Source organism: Columba livia, chromosome 33 (assembly GCF_036013475.1).
Source record: "Columba livia isolate bColLiv1 breed racing homer chromosome 33, bColLiv1.pat.W.v2, whole genome shotgun sequence".
Lineage (NCBI taxonomy): Eukaryota > Metazoa > Chordata > Aves > Columbiformes > Columbidae > Columba > Columba livia.
In genome coordinates, this window is record NC_088634.1 from 340,222 (window position 1) to 365,724 (window position 25,503).

The following is a 25,503-nucleotide window of genomic DNA, read 5'->3' on the forward strand; positions in this document are numbered from 1 at the left end:
GACCCCCCCAAGAACCCCAATATTCACCCCCAAACCCCCCAAGAACCCCGATATTCACCCCAAACCCCCCAAGGAGCCCGATATTCACCCCAAACCCCCCAGGAACCCCGATATTCACCCCCAAACCCCCAAAGACCCCAATATTCACCCCCAAATCCCCAAGAACCCCGATATTCACCCCCAAACCCCCAAGGAACCCAACAGTCACCCCAAATCCCCCCAGAGAGCCCCAACAGTCACCCCAAACCCCCCAAGGACCCCGATATTCACCCCCAATCCCCCCAAGGACCCTGATATTCACCCCCAAACCCCCCAGCAAACCCCGATATTCACCCCCAAACCCCCCAAGGACCCCGATATTCACCCCCAAACCCCCCAAGGAACCCCGATATTCACCCCCAAACCCCCCAAGAACCCAGATATTCACCCCCAAACCCCCAAGGACCCCGATATTCACCCCCAAACCCCCCAAGAACCCAGATATTCACCCCAACCCCCCCAGCAACCCCGATATTCACCCCCAAACCCCCAAGAACCCCGATATTCACCCCAATCCCCCCAAGGACCCCGATATTCACCCCCAAACCCCCCCAAGAACCCGATATTCACCCCAAACCCCCAGGAACCCCGATATTCACCCCAAACCCCCCAAGAACCCCGATATTCACCCCCAATCCCCCCAAGAACCCCGATATTCACCCCCAAACCCCCAGCAACCCCGATATTCACCCCCAAACCCCCAAGAACCCAGATATTCACCCCCAAACCCCCCAGGAACCCCGATATTCACCCCCAAACCCCCCAAAGACCCCGATATTCACCCCCAAATCCCCCAAAAACCCCGATATTCACCCCCAAACCCCCCAAGGACCCCGATATCACCCCCAAACCCCCCAAGGACCCCGATATTCACCCCCAAACCCCCAAGGACCCAATATTCACCCCCAAACCCCCAGGAACCCCGATATTCACCCCCAAACCCCCAAGGACCCCGATATTCACCCCCAAACCCCCCAAGGACCCCGATATTCACCCCCAACCCCCCAAGGACCCCGATATTCACCCCAAACCCCCCAAGAACCCCGATATTCACCCCCAAACCCCCCAAGAACCCTGATATTCACCCCCAAACCCCCCAAGGAGCCCGATATTCACCCCCAAACCCCCCAAGAACCCTGATATTCACCCCCAAACCCCCCAAGGACCCCGATATTCACCCCAAACCCCCCAAGGAGCCCGATATTCACCCCCAACCCCCCAAGGACCCCGATATTCACCCCCAAACCCCCCAAAGACCCCAATATTCACCCCCAAACCCCAAGGACCCCCAAAGCCACCCCAAACCCCCCCCAGAGACCCTGACAGTCACCCCAAATCCCCCAGAACCCCAACAGTCACCCCCAAACCCCCCCAAGGAGCCTGATATTCACCCCCAAACCCCCCAAGGACCCCGATATTCACCCCCAAACCCCCCAAGGACCCCGATATTCACCCCCAAACCCCCCAAGAACCCCGATATTCACCCCAAACCCCAAGGGACCCCAAAGCACCCCAAACCCCCCCCAGAGACCCTGACAGTCACCCCAAACCCCCCCAGAGACCCCAACAGTCACCCCCAAACCCCCCAAGGAGCCTGATATTCACCCCAAAACCCCCCAAGGACCCCGATATTCACCCCCAAACCCCCCAAGAACCCCGATATTCACCCCCAAACCCCCCCAAGAACCCCGATATTCACCCCCAAACCCCCCCATGAACCCTGATATTCACCCCAAACTCCCCCAAGAACCTCGATATTCACCCCAAACCCCCCAAGGACCCCGATATTCACCCCCAAACCCCCCAGGAACCCGATATTCACCCCCCAAACCCCCAAGGACCCTGATATTCACCCCCAAACCCCCCCAAGAACCCTGATATTCACCCCCAAACCCCCCAAGAACCCCGATATTCACCCCAAACCCCCCAGGAACCCCAACAGTCACCCCAAATCCCCCCAGAGACCCCAACAGTCACCCCAAACCCCCCAAGGACCCCGATATTCACCCCCAAACCCCCCAAGAACCCCGATATTCACCCCAAACCCCCCCAAGGACCCCAATATTCACCCCCAAACCCCCCAAGGACCCCGATATTCACCCCCAAACCCCCCAAGGACCCCGATATTCACCCCCAAACCCCCCAAGGAGCCCGATATTCACCCCAAACCCCCAATATTCACCCCAAACCCCCCAAGGACCCCAATATTCACCCCCAAACCCCCAAGAACCCCGATATTCACCCCCAAACCCCCCAAGAACCCCGATATTCACCCCCAACCCCCCAAGAACCCCGATATTCACCCCCAAACCCCCCAAGGACCCCGATATTCACCCCCAAACCCCCAAGAACCCGATATTCCCCCCCAAACCCCCCCAAAGCCCACCTGGTTGCGCGCCGAGCCTGCATGACGACGGGCGGGGCGCACGGAGAGGGGGGGCACGGGCAGGACGGTGCACACCATCCACTCGGGGCGCGCGAACTTGGGGTCCATGCCCAGCACGAAGCACTCCTCGTCCGAGATGCGCTTGAAGATCTCGTGGACGCGCTCGGGGCTCAGCAGGATCTTCTTCTCCTGCGAGTCCTCGTTCACGTGCTTCCACTCGGCGTACAGCTCCAGCCCCGAGCGCCGGATGCGCGGCTGGTAGCGCCCGCAGCCCCGTGGCCCTGCGGGGGGACGGGGGGGGCGTTCATGGGTCAAGGGGTGATATTGGGGTGATAATGGGGTCCAAGGGGTGATAATGGGGTGTTAATGGGGTCACCGGGGTGATAATGGGGCGTTAATGGGGTCCAAATCGCGATATTGGGGTGTTAATGGGGTCACCAGGGTGATATTGGGGTGATAATGGGGTCCCAGGGGTGATACTGGGGTGTTAATGGGGTCCCAGGGGTGATATTGGGGTGATAATGGGGTCCCAGGGTGATATTGGGGTGATATTGGTGTATTAATGGGGTCCAAGGGGTGATATTGGGGGGTTAATGGGGTGCCAGGGGTGATATTGGGGTGATATTGGTGTATTAATGGGGTCCCAGGGGTGATATTGGGGTGTTAATGGGGTCCAAAGGGTGATATAGGGGCGTTAATGGGGTCCAAGGGGTGATATTGGGGTGTTAATGGCGTCCCAGGGGTGATATTGGGGTGTTAATGGCGTCCCAGGGGTGATATTGGGGCGTTAATGGGGTCCAAGGGGTGATATTGGGGCGATAATGGGGTCCCACGGGTGATATTGGGGTGATAATGGTGTATTAATGGGGTCCAAGGGGTGATACTGGGGCGTTAATGGGGTCCAAGGGGTGATATTGGGGTGATAATGGGGTCCCACGGGTGATATTGGGGTGATATTGGAGTATTAATGGGGTCCAAGGGGTGATATTGGGGCGTTAATGGGGTCCCAGGGGTGATATTGGGGTGATATTGGTGTATTAATGGGGTCCCAGGGTGATATTGGGGTTGTTAATGGGTCCCTGGGCTGATATTGGGTGTTAATGGGGTCCAAAGGGTGATATAGGGGCGTTAATGGGGTCCCAGGGGTGATATTGGGGTGTTAATGGGGTCCCAGGGGTGATATTGGGGTGTTAATGGGGTCACTGGGGTGATATTGGGGCGTTAATGGGGTCCAAGGGGTGATATTGGGGCGTTAATGGGGTCACTGGGCTGATATTGGGGTGATATTGGTGTATTAATGGGGTCCCAGGGGTGATTTTGGGGCGTTAATGGGGTCCAAAGGGTGATATTGGGGTGTTAGGGGGGAGATGGGGTGATATTGGGGCGTTAAAGGGGTCCCAGGGGTGATATTGGGGTGTTAATGGGGTCACTGGGCTGATACTGCAGGTGTTAGAGGGACATCGGGTGTTAATGGGGTCACAGGGGTGATATTGGGGCGTTAATGGTGTCCCCACGGGTGATATTGGGGCGTGAATGGGGTCACCGGCTTGATATTGGGGCGTTAATGGGGTCACCGGCTTGATATTGGGCGTTAATGGGGTCACCGGCTTGATATTGGGGCGTTAATGGGGTCACCCGGCTTGATATTGGGGTGTTAATGGGGTCACCGGGGTGATATTGGGGTGTTAATGGGGTCCCAGGGGTGATATTGGGGTGTGTTAATGGGGTCCCAGGGGTGATATTGGGGTGTTAATGGGGTCCCAGAGGTGATATTGGGGTGTTAATGGGGTCACCGGGGTGATATTGGGGCGTTAGTAGGCAGATAGGGCGTTAACGGGGTACCAAGGTCATTAATGGGGTGTTAATGGGGTCTCAGGGGTGTTAACGAAGTGTTAACGAGACCCCAGGACCATTAACAAGAGTGTTAATGAGGAGCAATTTTGGGGCACACAGGAGGATTTGGGGTTTCAGGGGAGGGTTCTGGGGGCACACAGGGGGATTTGGGGGCCCAAAGGAAGGGTCGGGGGGCCCAGAGGAAGGGGTCGGGGGGCCCAAAGGAATGGTTTTGGGGGGCCCAAAGGAAGGGGTTGGGGGGCCCAAAGGAAGGGTCGGGGGGCCCAGAGGAAGGGGTCGGGGGGCCCAAAGGAATGGTTTTGGGGGGCCCAAAGGAAGGGGTTGGGGGGCCCAAAGGAAGGGGTTGGGGGGCCCAAAGGAAGGGGTCGGGGGGCCCAAAGGAAGGGGTCGGGGGGCCCAAAGGAAGGGGTCGGGGGGGCCCAAAGGAAGGGGTCGGGGGGTCCAAAGGAAGGGGTTTGGGGGCCCAAAGGAGGGGTTTGGGGGCCCAAAGGGAGGGTTTTGGGGGTCCCAAAGGGAGGGTTTTGGGGGGCCCAGAGGAAGGGTTCAGGGGTCCCAGAGGAGGGTTCAGGGGTCCCAGAGGAGGGTTCTGGGGGCCCAAAGGAGGGTTCAGGGGGCCCAAAGGAAGGGTCTGGGGGGCCCAAAGGAGGGTTCTGGGGGGCCCAAAGGAAGGGTCGGGGGGGCCAGAGGAAGGGGTTGGGGGGCCAAAGGAAGGGGTTGGGGGGCCAAAGGAGGGGTCTGGGGTGCAGGGGGTCCCACCTTCTCCTTGGTCAGGTCCTCGTCGCCCTCGGGCTGCTCCACGCCGAACTTGTGGTCCATCTCCTCGCCGCCCTCGCAGATGTTCTTGCCCTTGCACAGGTCGTACACGTGCGTCAGCCGCTTCTTGGGCTGCCCCTTGGACTTGCCCAGGATGTCCTTGATCTTGGGGTTGTTCTGCCCAAAAAACACACCGTGCCGGTCAAAAACGCCACGTTGGGGGCGCAAACGGGGGGGCTGGGGAGGGCAAAGGTCCATTTGGGGGAGATAAATGGGGGGTTTGGGGGGACAAAGGGCCATTTTGGGGACATAAATGGGGGTTTGGGGGGACAAAGGGCTGTTTTGGGGAGACAAATGGGGGGTTTGGGGGGACAAAGGGGGGTTTTGGGGACATAAATGGGGGGTTTGGGGGGACAAAGGGCTGTTTTGGGGACATAAATGGTGGGGTTGGGGGGACAAAGGGCTGTTTTGGGGACATTAGGGCTGTTTTGGGGACATAAATGGTGGTTTGGGGGGACAAAGGGCTGTTTTGGGGACATTAGGGCTGTTTTGGGGACATAAATGGTGGTTTGGGGGACAAAGGGCTGTTTTGAGGACATAAATGGGGGTTTGGGGGGACAAAGGGCTGTTTTGGGGACATAAATGGTGGTTTTGGGGACAAAGGGCTGTTTTTGGGGGGACAGATGGCGGTTTGTGACACAAGCAGCTTTGGGGTCTCAAAGGGGTGTTTTGGGCTCCAAAAGCCCATTTTTGGGGCGGTTTGCTCAAGCGCAGCCGCTTCCAGGTCACCCCAAGGTGTCCGCTGTGGGGGGGCCCCGTTTTTGGGGTGACTCTCACCGAATCCACCAGCAGTTTGGAGCAGAAGAAGCAAACGCAGCGCAGGATTTTCATGGTTTTGCCCAAAAATCCAACGTGGAAAACGGGTTTGGCCAGTTCGATGTGACCAAAGTGACCCGGACACTCCGTCATGTTCCCTGGGGGGGGGGACACCCCGTTATTTTGGGGGGGAGGGGATTTGGGGACCCCCCCCCAAAGTTTGGGGGAGGGTCCCAGCGGGAATTGGGGAGCCTATTGGGGGATTGAAGGAGATTCCTCCCCAAAAATGGGGTTTCCCCCCAGAAATTAGACCCCCCCCCCCCCAAAGAACCCCCCCTCAAAAAAGGGGGTCCCCCCGAAAATATGAGACCCCCAAAAACAGAAGGAACCTCCCCAAAAGAGAAGGACCCCCCCCAAGTGTGTGTGTATGGTGGGGGGTTAAGAAATTAAGGAGGAATTGGGGGAAATGGGGAATCACCCCTTTTTTAACCCCCCCAAATATACAATGGGGGTCCCCAAAAGAAAACGCACCCCCAATAAGGAAGGAGACCCCAAAATGGGCTGGGGGGGAATGGGGTGTTGAGGGTATCATCCATTTTCGGGGTGACAGGGAGGAGCCCCCCAAAACAGAGCAACCCCCCCCAAAAACCAGAGCTGCCCATAAAAGAGCAACTCCCCCCCCACAAAAGCAGCAACCCCCCCAAAAAAGAGCTGCCCAAAACAAAGCAGCCCCCCCAAATCACAGCAGAACACCCCAACAAAATTGGAGCCACCCCAACCAGAACCCCCCAAAAATGAGGGGTAACTCCCCCCCCCAAGTCCCCCCATTCCCCCCCCCCCCCCAAATTTGGGGGTCCCCCCTCACCGGCGCAGGTCTGGCAGCGCCCCGTCCTCTCGATGACGCCCTGGCGAGGGTCCATCAGCCCCCCCAGTTTGGGGCGGCCCCCCTCTGTGGTTTCGGGGTACTTGATGCCCCCCTCGGTCACCGACATGCGTTTCTGGGGGGGGGGGGGGGGGGGAAATGGGGGTGAGGGGAAACTGAGGCACAGGGGGAGCCCCCCCAGTTCAGCTCCTAAACACCCCCAGGACACCCCAAAACTCGTGGGGACACCCCAAGACTCCCTCCCCCACTGTGCTCCTGGGGACCCCCCGACACCTCAGGTCACCCCTTGGGGACCCCAAGGCAGCTCCGGGGACCCCCGTGACCCCCCTGGGCACCCCAAAACCCTTCAGGGCACCCCTGGGTCCCTCCAAGTCACCCCTGAGCACCCCAAGGCCCCTCCAGGGCACCCAAAGACCCCCCTTGAGCGCCCCCAGATGCCTCCTGGGGACCCTAAAATCCTCAATGCCCCTCCAGGCCACCCCTAAGTACCCTCTGGGACCCCCAAGGCGCTTCCTGGGCACCCCAAAACACCTCAACTCCCCCTTTTCGCTCTTCCCACACAGGGCCTCCCCCATCCTCCGGGTGGCGCTCCACGCCGCGGCCTCCAACCCCTCCGGGGCTTCTCTGTCCCCCCTTCTCGGTGCTCCGGCGCCATTTCCCGCCGTTTCTCCTCAACCGCCGTTCCCCCCACCCCGGCCCCTCCACCGCTTCCCCCGCTCCGGTACCATCTCATCGGGGCTGAGGATGCCGAACTGGACTCGCTTGATGGTGCGCAACGGGCAGGCGCTGTCGCCCGAGGGCGGCCCGCCGTGCATGGTACCGGCCGAACCGCGGCCTTACGCCGCCGGCAGCTACTCAGAAAAAGCCCCCACGGCCGAAACCCACCGGGGAAACGGCCCCCACGGGCCACCGGGCGCCCACCGCCCCCAGCGGGACCCCCCCGCTCTTTGCGTCCGAACGCTTCGCGCTCCCCGGCGCGACTGAGCGGCGCTGCCGCCGACGCCTCCTTATATAGACTCGCCCCCTGCGCGAGGCGAGAGGGGGAGCGGCCTGGCCGTACCAAGCGCCTGGGCGGCTGTAGGGGGGGCTGCGCGGCGCGGAGAACGCCGGGATTGAGGCGGTGGGGAGCGGAGGGGGCAGCGGGCCCAGCTAAAACCCTCGGGAAAAGCGGGGGGCGGTGGGCGGTGGGGACGGAGCGGTTGGTTTGGTTAATATCGGCTGAGGAGGCACCGCCGGGCTCCCCCCGCCGCGGTGGGACGGGCTCATGAATAATTAATTAGGCGGCCTGCCAGAAAGCCCCGCCCCCTGCGCCCGAGAGCCGAGCGCTGCCGGAAGTAGCCGGAGATCAGCGAAGCACGGCCGGAAGCGGCCGGAGATTGCCGAAGGCAGCGGAGATTGCCGAAGCGCCGTCGGAGATGACCGGAGATTGCCGAAGGAGACCGGAAAGTGCCGAAGCGCCGCTCCGAGCCGCGGCCTGCACCGCCCCGGCCTCGCCTGCTCGCCCCGCCCGGCGCCGCCGCCCCCCGGCCCGGCTGCTGCCGCTGGGAAAGACCGCGGCTTTGGGCCTACTCACAGGAGGGCTAGTTTAGGGGGAACAAGGGGGTTTGGGGACACTTGAGGGGTATTTTGGGGACACTTTGGGGACACTTGAGTGTATTTTGGAGACGAGAAGGGTTTGGGGGACACTGGAGGGTATTTTGGGGACATTTGGGGGTATTTTGGGGACACGAGTGTATATTAGAGACCAAGAAGGTTTTGGGGACACTTGGGGTGCATTTTGGGGTCATTTGGGGGTATTTTGGGGACATTTGGGGGTATTTTGGGGACACGAGTGTATATTGGAGACCAGGAAGGTTTTGGGGACACTTGGGGTGCATTTTGGGGACATTGGGGGTATTTTGGAGACCAGAAGGGTTTTGGGGACACTTGGGGGTATTTTGGGGACATTTGGGGGTATTTTGGGGACACTTGGGGGTATTTTGGGGACACTTTGGGGACACTTGGGGGTATTTTGGAGACCAGGAAGGTTTTGGGGACACTTGGGGGGTATTTTGGGGACACTTGGGGGTATTTTGGGGACACAAACGGGACACATCGTCCCCCCTCTTTGTCACCCGCTGGTGTCCCCAACTGAGTCCCCCACGTCCCCTCTTGTGTCCCCACTTGTGCCCCCATTGTGTCCCATGTCCCCCGTGTCCCCCTGTCCCGTGTCCCCCCCATGATGTGTGTCCCCCATGTCCCCACATCCCATGTCCCCCCCATATCCCCTCCATGTCCCCCCCTGTGTCCCATGTTCCCCCCGGTGTGTGTCCCCCCCATCATGTCCCCATGTCCCCCCATCTCCATGTGTCCCCCAGTGTGTCCCCCTGTCCCATGTCCCCCTGTCCCATGTCCCCCCATCTCCATGTGTCCCCCAGTGTGTCCCCCTGTCCCATGTCCCCCCTGTTGTGTCCCCCCCATCATGTCCCCATGTCCCCCCATCCCCATGTGTCCCCCGGTGTGTCCCCCCATCCCCATGTCCCCCCATGTCCCCCGTCCCATGTCCCCCCTTGTGTCCCCCTGTCCCACATCCCCCCCATTGTGTCCCCCCCATCATGTCCCCATGTCCCCCCATCCCCATGTGTCCCCCGGTGTGTCCCCCATCCCCATGTCCCCCCATGTCCCCCGTCCCATGTCCCCGTGTCCCCCATCCCTATGTCCGTGTGTCCCTCCCCATCCCCACGTCCACCATGTCCCCATGTCCCCCTGTCCCCCTGTCCCCTGTCCCACATCCCCCCCGTTGTGTCCCCCCCATCATGTCCCCATGTCCCCCCATCCCCATGTGTCCCCTGGTGTGTCCCCCCCCATCCCTATGTCCCCGTGTCCCCACCCCCGTGTCCCATGTCCCCCCGCCATGTCCCCATTCCTGTCCCCCCCATGTCCCCCCCATGTCCCCTCTATATCCCCCTGTGTCCCCATGTCCCCTGTGTCCCCCTCCCTGTGTGTCCCCCCCCATCCCCGTGTCCCCCCGTCCCATGTCCCCATCCCCATGTGTGTCCCCCCCGCCACGTCCCCTGTCCCATGTCCCCCCCATCCCACGTCCCATGTCCCCCCATATCCCCACGTCCCCCATGTCCCCATCCCCGTGTCCCCCCGTCCCACGTCCCGTGTCCCCCCATATCCCCTCCATATCCCCTCGTGTCCCCCCCACCATGTCCCCCATGTCCCCCCCACGTCCCGTGTCCCCCCATATCCCCCATCCCCACGTCCCCCGTGTCCCCATCCCCCTGTCCCATGTCCCCCCATTCCACGTCCCGTGTCCCCCCATATCCCCTCCATATCCCCCCGTGTCCCCATCCCCGTGTCCCCCCATCCCACATCCCGTGTCCCCCGTGTCCCCCCCCGTCTCCCGCGTCCCCCCGTCCCGTGTCCCCCCCCGTGTCCCATGTCCCCCCCATCCCAGGTCCCGTGTCCCCCCATATCCCCTCCATGTCCCCCCTGTGTCCCGCGTCCCCCCGTCCCGTGTCCCCATCCCCGTGTCCCATGTCCCCCCCATCCCACGTCCCCCGTGTCCCCCCATATCCCCTCCATATCCCCCCGTGTCCCCATCCCCGTGTCCCATGTCCCCCCCATCCCATGTCCCGTGTCCCCCCATATCCCCCCCGTGTCCCCCCATATCCCCTCCATGTCCCCCCCCGTGTCCCGCGTCCCCCCGTGTCCCGTGTCCCGTGTCCCCATCCCCGCCTCCCCCCATCCCACGTCCCGTGTCCCCCCCGTGTCCCGTGTCCCCCACCGCGTCCCCCCCCGTGTCCCATGTCCCCCCCATCCCACGTCCCGTGTCCCCCCATATCCCCTCCATGTCCCCCCCCGTGTCCCGTGTCCCGTGTCCCCATCCCCGCCTCCCCCCATCCCACGTCCCGTGTCCCCCCCCCCGCGCCCCCCCCCCATGTCCCATGTCCCCCCCATCCCAGGTCCCGTGTCCCCCCATATCCCCTCCATGTCCCCCCCCCGTGTCCCGCGTCCCCCCGTCCCGTGTCCCGTGTCCCCCCCCGTGTCCCCCGCTCCCCCCCCCGGTTCCGCCTCCATCTTTGCGCCGCCGCCGCGACGCGAACGAACCGACGAACGAACCCACGGACGGACGGACCCACGGACAACCCGACCCGCGGACAGACGGACCCGCGGGCGGAGCGGCCCCGGTAACGACCCCCCCGCCCCCTCCCCCCCCCCCTCCCCCGCCCCGGGGGTCACACGGACCCTCCCCCACCCCCCAAAACCCCCCGACCCCGGGCTCCCCCTCCCCCCACGTCGCTCCCGCCGCAGGATCGGGCCCCCCCGCCCCTCCCCCCCACACCGGGGGACCCCGGGGGGGTGACAGCCCCCCCCCCCCCCCCCCGCTCACAAAGTGACACAAACACCCCCCCAATGTCCCCAACACCCCCCGGGGCGCCTTGGGGACCCCCCGAGGTCCCCAATTCCCCCCCCCGGGACCCCCAAATGTCACCGACCCCTCCCCCCACCCCGGGACTTGGGGGTTTGGGGTGCGACTGTTGCGGGGGGGGGGGGGTCTGTGTGTCCGTGTGTCTGTGTGGTTGTTTATGTGCGTCCGTGTGTCCGTGTGTCTGTGCGGGTTGTTTGTCCGTGTGCGGTTGTGTGTCCGTGTGTCCGAGTGCGGTTGTTTACGTGTGTCCATGTGTCCATGTGTCCGTGTGGGTTGTTTGTGTGTCCGTGTGTCCGAGTGCGGTTGTTTACGTGTGTCCGTGTGTCCGTGTGTCCGTGTGGGTTGTTTGTGTGTCCGTGTGTCTGAGTGAGGTTGTTTATGTGCGTCCGCGTGTGTCCGTGTGTGGTTGTTTGTGTGTGTCCGTGTGTCCGTGCGGGTTGTTTGTCCGTGTGCAGTTGTGTGTCCGTGTGTCCGAGTGGTTGTTTGTGTGCGTCCGTGTGTCCGTGCGGGTTGTTTGTGTGTGTCCGTGTGTCCAAGTGTGGTTGTTTGTGTGTGTCCGTGTGTCTGTGTGGTTGTTTGTGTGTCCGTGTGGGTTGTTCATGTGTGTCCGCGTGTGTCCGTGTGTCTGTGCAGGTTGTTTGTCCATGTGCGGTTGTGTGTCCGTGTGTCCGAGTGCGGTTGTTTGTGTGTGTCCGTGTGTCCATGTGGGTTGTTTGTCCGTGTGCGGTTGTGCGTCCGTGTGTCCGTGTGCGGTTGTGTGTCCGTGTGTCCAAGTGCGGTTGTTTATGTGCGTCCGTGTGTCCACGTGTGTCGTCTGTGTGTCCGTGCGGGTTGTTTATGTGTGTCCGTGTGTCCCTGTGTGGTTGTTTGTGTCTGTGTGTGTCCGTGTGTCTGTGCGGGTTGTTTGTCCGTGTGCGGTTGTGTGTCCGTGTGTCTGAGTGCGGTTGTTTACGTGTGTCCGTGTGTCCGTGTGGGTTGTTTGTGCGTCCGTGTGTCTGAGTGAGGTTGTTTATGTGCGTCCGTGTGTGTCCGTGTGTCCGTGTGTGGTTGGTTGTGTCTGTGTGTGTCCGTGTGTCCGTGCGGGTTGTTTGTCCGTGTGCGGTTGTGTGTCCGTGTGTCTGTGTGGTTGTTTGTGTGCATCCGTGTGTCCAAGTGCGGTTGTTTGTGTGTGTCCGTGTGTCCAAGTGTGGTTGTTTGTGTGTGTCCGTGTGTCTGTGTGGTTGTTTGTGTGTCCGTGTGGGTTGTTCATGTGTGTCCGCGTGTGTCCGTGTGTCTGTGCAGGTGGTTTGTCCATGTGCGGTTGTGTGTCCATGTGTCCGAGTGCGGTTGTTTGTGTGTGTCCGTGTGTCCGTGCGGGTTGTTTGTCCGTGTGCGGTTGTGCATCCGTGTGTCCGTGTGCGGTTGTGTGTCCGTGTGTCCAAGTGCGGTTGTTTATGTGCGTCTGTGTGTCCACGTGTGTCGTCCGTGTGTCCGTGCGGGTTGTTTGTGTGTGTCCGTGTGTGGTTGTTTGTGTCTGTGTGTGTCTGTGCGGGTTGTTTGCCCATGTGCGGTTGTGCGTCCGTGTGTCCGAGTGCGGTTGTTTATGTGTGTCCGTGTGTCTGTGTGTGTCAAGTGTCTGTGTGTCCGTGTGCGGTTGTTTACATGTGTGCGACTGTGCGCCCGTGTGCGCTTGTTCCTGTGTGTCCGTGTGTCCACGTGGGTTATTTGTGTGTCTGTGTGTCCGTATGTGGCTGTTTGTGCGTCCGTGTGTGTCCGTGTGTCTGTGTGTGTCAAGTGTCTGTGGGTTCATGTGCGGTTGTTTACGTGTGTGCGACTGTGCGCCCGTGTGCGCTTGTTCATGTGTGTCCGTGTGTCCAAGTGTGGTTGTTTATGTGTCCGTGTGTCTTCGTGCGGGTTGTGTGTCCGAGTGTGGTTGTTTATGTGTCCGTGTGTCCGTGTGTGGGTTGTTTGCGTGTCCGTGTGTCCAAGTGCGGGTTGTTTACGTGTGCGACTGTGCACCCGTGTGCGCTTGTTTGTGTGTCCGTGTGTCTGTGCGGGTTGTTTGTGTGTCTGTGTGTCCGTGTGTGTCAAGCATCCATGTGTCCGTGTGTCCGAGTGCGGTTGTTTACGTGTGTGCGACTGTGCACCCGTGTGCGCTTGTTCATGTGTGTCCATGTGTTCGCGTGTGGTTCTGTGTCCATGTGTCTGTGCGGGTTGTTTGTGTGTCTGTGCGTCCGTGTGTGTGTCAAGCGTCCGTGTGTCCGAGTGCGGTTGTTTATGTGCGCTTGTGTCCGTGTGTCCGTGTGCGTCACGCCTGTGCGTCCACAGCCGGGTTGTTTGTGTCCATGCAGGTTGTGTGTCCGTGTGTCCGTGTGCACGTTGTTTGTCCGTGTGGGTTGTTCACGTGTGTCCGTGTGTCTGTGTGTGGTTCTGTGTCCGTATGTCCGTGCCGGTTGTGCGCCATGTGCGGTTGTGCGTCCACAGGCAGGTTGTTCGCGTCTGTCCGTGCAGGTTGTCCGTGTGTGTTGTTTGTGTGTCTGTTTGTCCAAGTGCGGTTGTTCATGTGTGTCCATGTGTGTCAAGTGTCCGTGTGCGTTGTTTGTGTGTCTGTGTGTCTCAGTGCGGTTGTTTATGTGTGTCCGTGTGTCCATGTGTCCGTGTGTGTCAAGCGTCCGTGTGTCCGAGTGCAGTTGTTTGTGTCCGTGTGTCCATGCGGGTTGTTTGTGCATCCGTGTGTGTCCGTGTGTCCATGTTTCAAGTGTCCGTGTGTCTGTGTGCGGTTGTTCCTGTATCCGTGTGTCCACGTGCGGTTGTTCACGTGTGTCCGTGGGGGTTGTTTGTGTGTCCGTGTGTCTTTGTGCGGGTTGTGTGTCCCTGTGTCCAAGTGCGGTTGTTTATGTGCATCCGTGTGTCCACGTGTGTCACGTCTGTACGGTTGTGCGTCCACAGGCGGTTGTGTCTGTGTGGGTTGTTTGTCCATGTGTCCATATGTCCGTGTGGGTTGTTCATGTGTGTCCGTGCGGGTTGTTTGTCCGTGTGCGGTTGTGTGTCCACGTGTCCGGGTGCGGTTGTTTGTGTATCTGTGTGTCCATGTGCGGTTGTTTGTCCATGTGCGGTTGTGTGTCCGTGTGTCCGAGTGCGCTTGTGTGTGTCTGTGTGTATCACATCTGTGCGGTTGTGCGTCCACATGTGGGTTGTTGGTGTCCGTGTGTCCGTGCGGGTTGTTTTTCACACACAGTCGTGTGTCCATGTCCAGTTGTCTGTGTGTTGTTTGTGTCCGGTTGTCCGTGGGTTGTTTGTCCACCTGTTGTTTGGGGTGTCGCGTCCATGTGTCCGCATCACAGACACTTGTGTCCGCCTGTCCCGCGTGTCCCCCTCCCGGGTGCCCCCCCCACACACCCTGACGTCACAGTGACGTCACTCTCACGTCACCCCGCAGGCTCCTCCTGTCCCTTTAAGAGCCGCGAGGGCTCGTGGTCCGAACGGGGATCCTGACGTCACTCCCAGCCCAGCCAATGAGCATCCAGGTGAGCCCCTTGACGTCACCACCCCGCCTCCTCGTCTCCCATTGGCCGCCGGGTGCTGTGACGCGAAGGGGGCGGAGCCGTCGCTTCTCTGCTTCCTGATTGGCTGCGGCTCCAAAGGGGCTTTCCCGGGGGGGGGGGGGGGGGGTGTATGTCATGGCAACAACCGGGTGACAACAAACAACCCCCAGGGGTGTCACCACCTTGTGACGTCATCACGGCCCCCCCCCCCCCCAAATATGTGGCACTTGGGGTCACCCCCGGGTGGGGGAGGGGCCGGGGGGGGTGGGTGTGTCCCTCATGTCCCCCCTGTGATGTCACCACTGGCTGATGACGTCACACCCAGTGCCATCTTTTGTCACCCTCCAACACTTTGTCACCCCCGCATTGTCCTCCCCATTGTCACCCCCCATTGTCACCCCTAATTTTGTCACCCCCCCTTGTCACCCCCCCACTGTCACCCCCACTGTCCCCCCGCCTTGTCACCCATTGCCACATTGTCACCCATCAGCCTTCCTCCCCCCCCGCCCCGCATTTTGTCACCCCCATCACGTTGTGCCCCGCCCCCCCAACTACGTGACGACTGTTCCCGTCACCGGGTGTCCCCGTTCTGCCCGGCAACAGTCGCAGGTCCCCCCTTCCCCCACCCCTGGGATACCCCCATGTCCCCCCATATCCGCTTGTTCTTGTCACCCCCATGTCCCCATATCCGATTGTTCTTGTCACCCCCATAACTCCACATCCAGATGTTGCTGTTGTCCTCCCCAATACCCCCCTATCCTCCCATATCCAGCTGTTCTTGTCACCCCCATAACCCCCATGTCCCCCCACATCTGGTTGTTCCTGTCACCCCAACACCCCCATATCCGGTTGTTTTTGTCACCCCCACCCCCAATAACCCCACATCCAGGTGTTGCTGTTGTCACCCCCATAACCCCCATGTCTTGTTATTCTTGTCACCCCAATGTCCCCATGTCCAGTTGTTCTTGTCACCCCCATGTCCCCACATCTGGGTGTTGCTGTTGTCACCCCCATGTCCCCCCATGTCTCGTTGTTCCTGTCACCCCAACACCCCCCATAACCCCACGTCCGGCTGTTACTGTTGTCACCCCCATGTCCCCCCACGTCCGGTTGTTCCCGTCACCCTAACACCCCCCATAACCCCACGTCCGGGTGTTGCTGTCGTCACCCCCATGTCCCCCCACGTCTGGTTGTTCTTGTCACCCCCATGTCCCCCCATATCCAGGTGTTACTGTTCTCACCCCCATGTCCCCCCACGTCCGGTTGTTCCTGTCACCCTAACAACCCCCATAACCCCACGTCCGGGTGTTGTGTTGTCACCCCCATAACCCCCATGTCCCCCCACGTCCGGTTGTTCCCGTCACCCCCATGTCCCCCCACATCCGGGTGTTACTGTTGTCACCCCCGTGTCCCCCCACGTCCGGTTGTTCCCGTCACCCCCATGTCCCCCCACATCCGGGTGTTGCTGTTGTCACCCCCGTGTCCCCCCACGTCCGGTTGTTCCCGTCACCCCCGTGTCCCCCCACATCCGGGTGACCCCCCATTCCGACCCCGCTCTCGTCCCCCCGCAGGAGGCGCTGCCGGCCCCACCCCCCCCACAGTGTGTCCATGAGGCCCCAGCACACAGGTAGGGGGCGCCCCATAGAAATGGGGGGTCGTCCTGCCCCATAGAAATGGGGGGTGGTCCTGCCCCATAGATCGGGGGTCGTCCTGCCCCATAGATCGGGGGTCATCCTGCCCCATAGAGATAGGGGGTGGTGCTGCCCCATAGAAATGGGGGGGATCCTGCCCCATAGAGTTGGGGGGTCATCCTGCCCCATAGAACAGGGGTGATCCTGCCCAATAGAATGGGGGTGATTCTGCCCCATAGAGACGGGGGGTGATTCTGCCCCATAGAATGGGGTGGTCCTGCCCTATAGAATGGGGGGTGATCCTGCCCCATAGAATGGGGTGGTCCTGCCTTATAGATTGGGGGGGTCCTGCCCCATAGAGATGGGGGGCGGTCCTGCCCCATAGATTGGGGTGGTCCTGCCCCATAGATTGGGGGGGTCCTGCCCCATAGCAATGGGAGGGGCTGATCCTGCCCAATAGAACCAGGGGGCACCCGATCCTGCCCCATAGGACCCGGGTGTGGGGGGGTCTGATCCTGCCCCATAGAAACCGGGGGCCCCATCCTGCCCCATAGAAACCGGGGGCCCCATCCTGCCCCATAGAGACGGGAGGGGCCCGATCCTGCCCCACGGATTGGGGTGGGGGGAGGGGGGCAGGGGTCACCCCGTGGGTCAATCTGTGGGTCAGGCTGTGGGTCGGGGGTCAGTCCGTGGGTCAATCTGTGGGTCAGGGGTCGATCTGTGGGTCGATCCGTGGGTCGCGGTTCCCGTCGCCATTTTGCGGCTCCATTGGCAGCGGCTGCGACAAAATGGAGCCGGGGGGGGGAGGGGAAACCGGAGCGGCCGGGACCGGATGTGGGGCCGGGATGTGGGGCTGGGATGTGGGGCCGGGATGTGGGGCTGGGATGTGGGGCCGGGATGTGGGGCCGGGATGTGGGGCTGGGATATGGGGCTGGAAGGGATGTGGGGCTGGGATGTGGGGCCGAGATGTGGGGCCGGGATGTGGGGCCGGGATGTGGGGCTGAGATGTGGGGCTGAGATGTGGGGCTGGGATGTGGGGCTGGGATGTGGGGCCGGGATGTGGGGCTGAGATGTGGGGCTGAGATGTGGGACTGGGATGTGGGGCTGAGATGTGGGGCTGGGATGTGGGGCTGAGATGTGGGGCCGGGATGTGGGGCTGAGATGTGGGGCTGGGATGTGGGCTGAGATGTGGGGCTGGGATGTGGGGCTGGGATATGGGGCCAGGATGTGGGCTGAGATATGGGGCTGGGATGTGGGGCCGAGATGTGGGGCTGGGATGTGGGGCTGGGATGTGGGGCTGGGATGTGGGGCCGGGATGTGGGGCTGAGATGTGGGGCTGAGATGTGGGGCTGGGATGTGGGGCCGGGATGTGGGGCTGGGATGTGGGGCCGAGATATGGGGCCGGGATGTGGGGCTGAGATATGGGGCCGGGATGTGGGGCTGGGATGTGGGGCTGGGATGTGGGGCCGGGATGTGGGGCTGGGATGTGGGGCTGAGATATGGGGCCAGGATGTGGGGCTGAGATATGGGGCTGGGATGTGGGGCTGAGATGTGGGGCCGGGATGTGGGGCTGGGATGTGGGGCCGGGATGTGGGGCTGAGATATGGGGCCAGGATGTGGGGCTGAGATATGGGGCTGGGATGTGGGGCTGAGATATGGGGCTGGGATGTGGGGCTGGGATGTGGGGCTGGGATGTGGGGCTGGGATGTGGGGCCGGGATGTGGGGCTGGAAGGGATGTGGGGCCGGGACCGGATGTGGGGCCGGGATGTGGGGCCGGGACTGGATGTGGGGCCGGGATGTGGGGCTGAGACTGGAATATGGGGCTGGAATATGGGGCTGAGATGTGGGGCCAAGACGGGATGTGGGGCTGAGATGTGGGGCCGAGATGTGGGGCTGAGAAAGGGTGTGGGGCTGGGACGGGATATGGGGCCGGGATGTGGGGCTGGGATGTGGGGCTGAGACGGGGTGTGGGGCCAAGATGTGGGGCTGGAAGGGATGTGGGGCTGTGATGTGGGGCTGGGATGTGGGGCTGGGATGTGGGGCCAGGATGTGGGGCTGAGATGTGGGGCCGGGATGTGGGGCGGGATGTGGGGGCTGAGAGGGGATGTGGGGCCGGGATGTGGGGCTGGGACTGGATGTGGGGCTGGAAGGGATGTGGGGCTGGGATGTGGGGCTGAGATGGGATGTGGGGCTGAGATGTGGGTCCAGGATGTGGGTCTGGGATGTGGGGCTGGGACAGGATGTGGGGCAGTGACCTCCAGACCCACAGCATGGGGGGGGGTCAGTGGGGCTGGGGACCCCGATCTGTGGGGCTGGGGAGCGTGGGGACACTTGAGCACCCACTGAAGGGACCCAGGCGTCCGGGTGACCCCACAGAAGGGACCCACGCATCTGGTGACCCCCCAATAGGGGACCCAGGCGTCCGGGTGAGCCCCAACAGTGGACCCAGGCATCCGGGTGACCCCAAATATTGGACCCAGGCGTCCGGGTGACCCCAAATAGGAGACCCATCTGACCCCAAATATTGGACCCAGGCGTCCGGGTGACCCCATGGAAGGGACCCCAGAGTCCAGATATCCCCAGAATAGTGGACCCAGGCATTCGGGTGACCCCAGATATTGGACCCAGGCGTCCGGGTGACCCCCAATAGGTGACCCATCTGACCCCAAACAGTGGACCCAGGCATCCGGGTGACCCCAAAGTAGGCGACTCAGGGGACCCCAAAGAGCGGACCCAGGCGTCCGGGTGACCCCAAATAGTGGACCCAGGCATCCGGGTGACCCCCAATAGGAGACCCATCTGACCCCAAATAGTGGACCCAGGCGTCCGGGTGACCCCCAATAGGAGACCCATCTGACCCCAGATATTGGACCCAGGCGTCCGGGTGACCCCAGATATTGGACCCAGGCGTCCAGGTGACCCCCAATAGGAGACTCGTCTGACCCCAAATAGTGGACCCAGGCGTCCGGGTGACCCCCAATAGGTGACCCATCTGACCCCAAACAGTGGACCCAGGCGTCCGGGTGACCCCCTGGAAGGAACCCAGGCGTCCGGGTGACCCCCACTAGTGGACCCAGGCGTCCGGGTGACACCAAAATAGGTGACTCGTGTGACCCCCGCTAGTGGACCCAGGCGTCCGGATGACCCCCTGGAAGGAACCCAGGCGTCCGGGTGACCCCCGCTAGTGGACCCAGGCGTCCGGGTGACCCCAGATATTGGACCCAGGCATCCGGGCCCCACACGTTGTGTCCCGCAGGCGCTGTTGGCTGCGGTGTCGGAGCCGCCGGACGCCGCTCGGAGCCGCTCGGCGCTGCCGGAGCTGAACACGCGGTGTCACCGTCACCGGCGTCACCGTCACCACCGGTGTCACCGTCACCATCACCGCCAGGGACCCCGGACCCCGCGTCACCGTATCTCGTGTCACCGTGCCACCGGCTGTCGGCGCTGTCGTCGGTACCACCGTCATCTCCAACACCCTCAACCCCATCGACACCCCGCGGCTGTTGTCGCCGTCACCCGCACGCCAACCGGCGCCGTGGGGCGGCGCTCGAGCTCCTCCCTGCGCCCCATAGCGACCCCCCCCCGGATGGACGGCCCCATGGATCTGTCGCGCGCGGCGGCGGCGGCGGCACAGCCGGCCGGTGCGGGTGTTGCGGGTGTGCCGGTGTTGCGGTGCGGGTTGTGCGGGCGCGGGTTCGGCACGGCGGCGGCGCTGGGGCTGCACCGGCGCGCTCACTCGCGGCTGCAGGCGCACGAGGTGGCGTGTGCGGGTGACAAGGCGGGTGACAACGCGGGTGACAATGACACCGGGTCAACCGCGGCGCCGCGGCCCCATGGGAAAAAGGCCATTTGGCTGCGGCGCCGCGGGGGAGGGGGAGCGGGGGCGGACGGACGGACGGTGACAGCGGATGGACGCGCGGTGGTGACAACAGGCGGACGCACAGAAACAACGGGTGGACACGCGGCGGTGGGTGGATGGATGGTGACAACGGATGGACGCGCGGCAACAGACGGACGCACGGTGACAACGGATGGACACATGGAGACGGATGGGCGCATGGTGACAATGGACAGACACACGGCAACAGGTGGACACACGGGCACAATGGATGGACGCACAGCGATGGGTGGACACACGGTGACAACAGACGGACACACGGCAACAGGTGGATGCATGGTGACAACGGACGGACACACAGCGATGGATGGACATACAGCGATAAGGGATGGACACACGGGGACAATGACAGATGGGCACAAAGCAACAGGTGGACACATGGTGACAACAACAGACGGACACAAAGCGATGGACAGACACGCGGTGACAACGACAGATGGACACATGGTGACAACACCAAATGGACACAAAGTGACGGGTGGACACACTGTGACAACAACAGGCGAACACACAGTGACAACACCAGTTGGCCATAAGGTGATGGGTGTACATGTGGTGACAACAACAGATGGATACAAAGTGATGGGTGGACACACGGTGACAACGATGAACAGACACCCAGTGACACCACCAAACGGACACAAGGTGATGGGTGCACAGCCGGTGACAACAACAGGCGGACACAAAGTGATGGGTGGACACGTGGTGACAACGACAGATGGACATATGGTGACAACAACAGACGGACACGGAGCAATGGGTGCGCACCCAGTGACACCACCAAACGGACACAAGGTGATGGGGGGACACCCGGTGACAACAATGGACAGACACCCGGTGACACCACCAGATGGACACAAAGCAATGGGTGGACACCCGGTGACAACAACAGATGGACACCCGGTGACACCACCAGATGGACACAAAGCGATGGGTGTACACCCGGTGACAACGACGGACAGACACCCGGTGACACCGCCAGACGGCCACACCGCGCCGGACAGACACCCGGTGACAATGGCAGATGGACACAAAATGATGGGTGCACACCCGGTGACAACAACAGGCGGACACCCGGTGACACTACCAGATGGCCATAAAGTGATGGATGGACACACAGTGACAACACCAAATGGACACAAAGTGATGGGTGCACACCCGGTGACGACAACAGGCGGACACCTGGTGACACCACCAGATGGCCATAAAGCGATGGGCGGACACACGGTGACAACACCAGATGGACACAAAGTGATGGGTGGACACCTGGTGACAACGATGGACAGACACCCGGTGACACCACCAGACACCCACACCGTGCCGGACAGACACCTGCTGACACCACCAAATGGACACAAAGCGATGGGTGCACACCCGGTGACGACAACAGGCGGACACCCGGTGACACCACCAAATGGACACAAAGCGATGGGTGCACACCCGGTGACAACAACAGGCGGACACCTGGTGACACCACCAAATGGACACAAAGCCATGGGTGCACACCCGGTGACACCACCAGATGGACACAAAGCGATGGGTGGACACACCGTGACAACACCCGATGGCCATAAAGTGATGGGTGCACACCCATTGACACCACCAGACACCCACACGGCGCCGGACAGACACCGGGTGCCAACAACAGCTGGCCACACGGTGACAACCAGCCACACCGCGCCGCTCCCCCGCGTCCCCGTCACCGCCGCCTACACCTGCACCGTGTGTCACCGCTCCTACGTCACCCTGTCCAGCCTGAAGCGCCACAGCAACGTCCACTCGTGGCGCCGGTCGTACCCGTGTCGCTTCTGCGACAAGGTGTTCGCGCTGGCCGAGTACCGCACCAAGCACGAGGTGTGGCACACCGGCGAGCGCCGGTACCAGTGCGGCTTCTGCTGGGACACCTTTGTCACCTACTACAACCTCAAGAGCCACCAGAAGACCCTCCACGCGGCGGCTACAGGCCCAAGCTCAACGCGCTCAAGCTGTACCGGCTGCTGCCGGCGCGCGGGAACAAGCGGCCGTACCGGACGTACACCAGGACGCGGTGACAATGGCGCCAGTCGCGGTGACAACGGCGGGGGCGCTCGCTGGTGACGCCACAACCGGCCTCGGTCATCGCGTTCGGGCGGCCGAGCGGGGTATGCGGCGGCGGGTGTTGCGTTGGGCGAGCGGGGTGACAACGACGGGGACAACGATGGGGACAATGGGGACGATGGTGACGACGCCGCCCATGAAGAAGCAGGTGCTGCGCGATTACATCGCGGCACAACGCGCGGCGACGGTGACGCCGGAGGCGTGACGCGGGTGTCACCCGGTGTCACCCGCACTATGACGTACGTGGCCAAACCGGCGTGCGCGGGCGCGGGGGAGGGGCGGCGCCGCTGTGCCGCATCACCGTGCGCATCGGCGACGAGGCCGTGGTCAAGCGGCGCTTCGCCGTGGGTGACAATGACGGTGACGCCGGTGACGGTGACGCCGGGGGGTCCAACAGCGGCCGCACAGGCGGAGGGCGGCGGCGGGCGGCAAAGCCAAGAGGTGGCGCCGCAAGGCGCGCGGGTGACGACGGTGAGGGTGACAACGGGGGTGACGGTGAGGGTGACAACGGGGGTGACGGTGAGGGTGACAATGAATGCGGGGTGTGCGGGAAAAGCCGCGCGGGCGGCGGAAGCAGCGGAGGGGGCAGGAGGGGACGCGGGGGGACGCAGTGGGGACGTGGGGACGGGGGGGGGCGGGTCCCCCCCGTTGTCCCCCTCCCCCCGCCCCGGCGCCCCCCGTCCCGGCGCTTCCGGTGCGGCCGCTGCGGCAAAGTGTGCAGGACGGCGGCGGCGCTGACGCGGCACAACCGGCGCCACCGGGGGGGGACACCGGGGACACCGGGGGGGGAGGAGGGGTCGCCCCCCCCCAGCGTCATGGCCTGCACCCCCCCGCTGGCCGTGGGGGGGGGTGGGGGTGGCGCGGGGGTGACGCGAGGGGACGAGGGGCACGGTGACACCGGGGTGGCAATGGGTGATGTGGGGGTGGCAGCGGGTGACAAGTGTCATGGTGACCCGGGGTGACACCCGGTGATGTGGGGGGGACAGCGGGTGACAAGGGTCACGGTGACCATGGGGGGACCCCACGTGACCTGGGGGTGACAGCGGGTGACCTGAGGGTGACAACGGGTGACAAGGGTCACGGTGACCATGGGGTGACAGCAGGTGACGAGGGGGTGACACGAGGTGACAAGTGTCACGGTGACCCCGGGGTGACCCCATGTGACCTGAGGGTGACCCCGGGTGACATGGGAGTGACACGAAGTGACAAGTGTCCCGGTGACCCCAGGGTGACACCGGGTGACAAGTGTCCGTGTGACCCAGGGGTGACCCCATGTGACCTGAGGGTGACCCCGTGTGACCTGGGGTGACCCCAGGTGACAAGTGTCATAATGACCCCAGGATGACCCCACGTGACCTTGGGCTGACCCCACGTGACCCCAGGCTGACCCCGGGTGACAAGTGTCATAGTGACCCCAGGGTGACCCCACATGACCCTGGGCTGACCCCACGTGACCCCAGGCTGACCCCGGGTGACAAGTGTCCCACTGACCCCGCCGTGACCCCGGTTGACCCCGCTGTGACCCTGGCTGACCCCCCCGTGACCCCAGGGCCCAGCGGGGGGTTCCCGGTTCAGGACCAACCATTGGCTCTGCTGAGGAGGGGGGGGAGGGGATCCCCCCCTGCCCCTCCCCCCCCCTTCCCCCTGCCCCTCCCCCCCCGCCTGCTGCCTTTTCCCTTCCCCTTCCCCCTCCCCCTCCCCCTGCGCGAGGGCTTCCTGGCGGGGGGGGGAGGGGCGACCCCCACCCCTCCCCCACCCCCCTCCCCGCTCCCCCCAACTTTCACTTTCCCTGGTGGGGGGGGAGGGGGAGGGGAGAGACCCCGGAACGCGGGGGGGGGGACCTGAGCGGGGGGCGGAGGGGGAGGGGCCCCATAGAATCGAGGGGGCCCCATAGATATAGGGGGGGGACCCCATAGAATGTGGGGGGGCCCTAGAGAATCTGGGGGGGCCCTAGAGTAGGTTGGGGGGCCCATAGATATGGGGGGGCCCCATAGAATACGGGGGGGTCCCTATAGAAGTTGGAGGTCCCATAGATATGGGGGGGGCCCCATAGAATGTGGGGGGGGCCCTATAGAATATGGGGGGCCCTAGAGGAGGTTGGGGGCCCCATAGATGTGGGAGGGCCCCATAGAATTTGAAGTTGCCCATAGAATCTGGGGGGGCCCTATAGAAGCTGGGGGGGCCCTATAGGAGGTTGGGGGTCCCATCGATATGGGGGGGCCCCATAGAATATGGGGGGGCCCTAGAGGAGGTTGGGGGTTCCATAGGAAATGGGGGGCCCTATAGAATCTGGGGGGGGGCCCAGAGAATCTGGGGGGCCCCATAGAAGATGGGGGACCCTGAGATATTGTGGGGGCCCATCGAATTTGAGGGGGTCCAATAGAATCTGGGGGTCCCTATAAGAGGTTGGGGGTCCCCATAGATATTGAGGGGGCCCCATAGAATCCGGGGGGGGGGCCCATAGGAGGTTGGGTGCCCCATAGATCTTGGAGGTGCCCCATAGATATTGGGGGGGTCCTATAGAAGTTGGGGTCCCCCCAACCCCCCCACCCCCCCCCGAGGGCACTGGGCGGGGGGGGAGGGGCCACAGGGACCAGTTTGGAACTGGGGGGGGTGGGGAGGGGATGAGGCCCCTCCCCCAGTTTAAGGCCCCTCCCCCCCAACATTTGCACCCCCCTCCAAACAGCCCCTTCCGCCACCCCCCGCCCCCTCCCCCCCCCAGCACCTCCCAGCGACATTCCAGCCCCTCCCCCACGAGTGTGCAAGGGGGGGGGGGGGAGGGGATGCCTGGCCCCGCCCCCCCCCGTGCAAGGCCCCGCCCCCCCGTGCAAGGCTCCGCCTTTATGCAATGCGCCCCCTCCCCCCTCCTCGTGCAACACACGCCCCGCACACTCACACACACGCACCCCTCCCCTCCCCACCCCCCCCCACCCCCCCCCGGCCTCGTGCAAGGGACACGTGCATCGTGCAAGGAGAATCCTCGTGCAAGGGTGACACTAGTGCAAGGGTGACACTTGTGCAAGGGTGACACGTGTGGCAAGCCTGGTCCTCGTGCAAGAGCAGCCTCGTGCAAGAGCGACCCTTGTGCAAGCTTGGTCCTCGTGCAAGGAGCAGCCTTGTGCAAGGTCTTTGTGCAAGGAGAATCCTCGTGCAAGGGTGACACTTTTGGCAAGGGTGACACTTGTGCAAGAGAATCCTCGTGCA

At 62.9% G+C, this 25,503-nt stretch overlaps 2 protein-coding genes across 6 annotated transcripts in view; one reads left to right on the forward strand and one right to left on the reverse strand.

The window, feature by feature from the left end:
- The window catches only part of LOC135576889 (DNA-directed RNA polymerase II subunit RPB1-like), a gene marked incomplete at its 3' end in the record, with an annotated part of 61,475 nt that extends 52,532 nt beyond the window's left edge, over positions 1–8,943 (reverse strand). The window contains 6 exon segments of the mRNA XM_065044181.1: positions 2,426–2,700; positions 2,703–2,706; positions 5,036–5,209; positions 5,870–6,006; positions 6,714–6,846; positions 7,457–8,943. Of these exon segments, the coding sequence (XP_064900253.1) occupies positions 2,426–2,700; positions 2,703–2,706; positions 5,036–5,209; positions 5,870–6,006; positions 6,714–6,846; positions 7,457–7,546 (813 nt within the window).
- A 1,805-nt stretch (positions 8,944–10,748) lies between these two features.
- On the forward strand, positions 10,749–23,638 carry LOC102086786 (mucin-2). 5 transcript variants are annotated; one of them, XM_065044207.1, is made up of 5 exons: positions 10,749–10,906; positions 14,567–14,654; positions 16,244–16,299; positions 19,311–19,404; positions 19,561–23,638. In XM_065044207.1, the coding sequence occupies exon 5, from the start codon at positions 19,891–19,893 to the stop codon at positions 22,297–22,299; it is 2,409 nt and encodes an 802-aa protein (XP_064900279.1). In that variant the 5' UTR covers positions 10,749–10,906; positions 14,567–14,654; positions 16,244–16,299; positions 19,311–19,404; positions 19,561–19,890; the 3' UTR covers positions 22,300–23,638. The 5 variants fall into 5 exon arrangements, with proteins under 5 accessions (XP_064900279.1, XP_064900278.1, XP_064900276.1 ...); XM_065044206.1 differs by lacking the exon at positions 19,311–19,404; XM_065044204.1 differs by lacking the exons at positions 10,749–10,906; positions 14,567–14,654; positions 16,244–16,299; positions 19,311–19,404 and adding an exon at positions 18,530–18,730 and having other exon boundaries at positions 19,561–21,666; positions 21,709–23,638.
- The last annotated feature ends 1,865 nt before the right edge of the window (positions 23,639–25,503 follow it).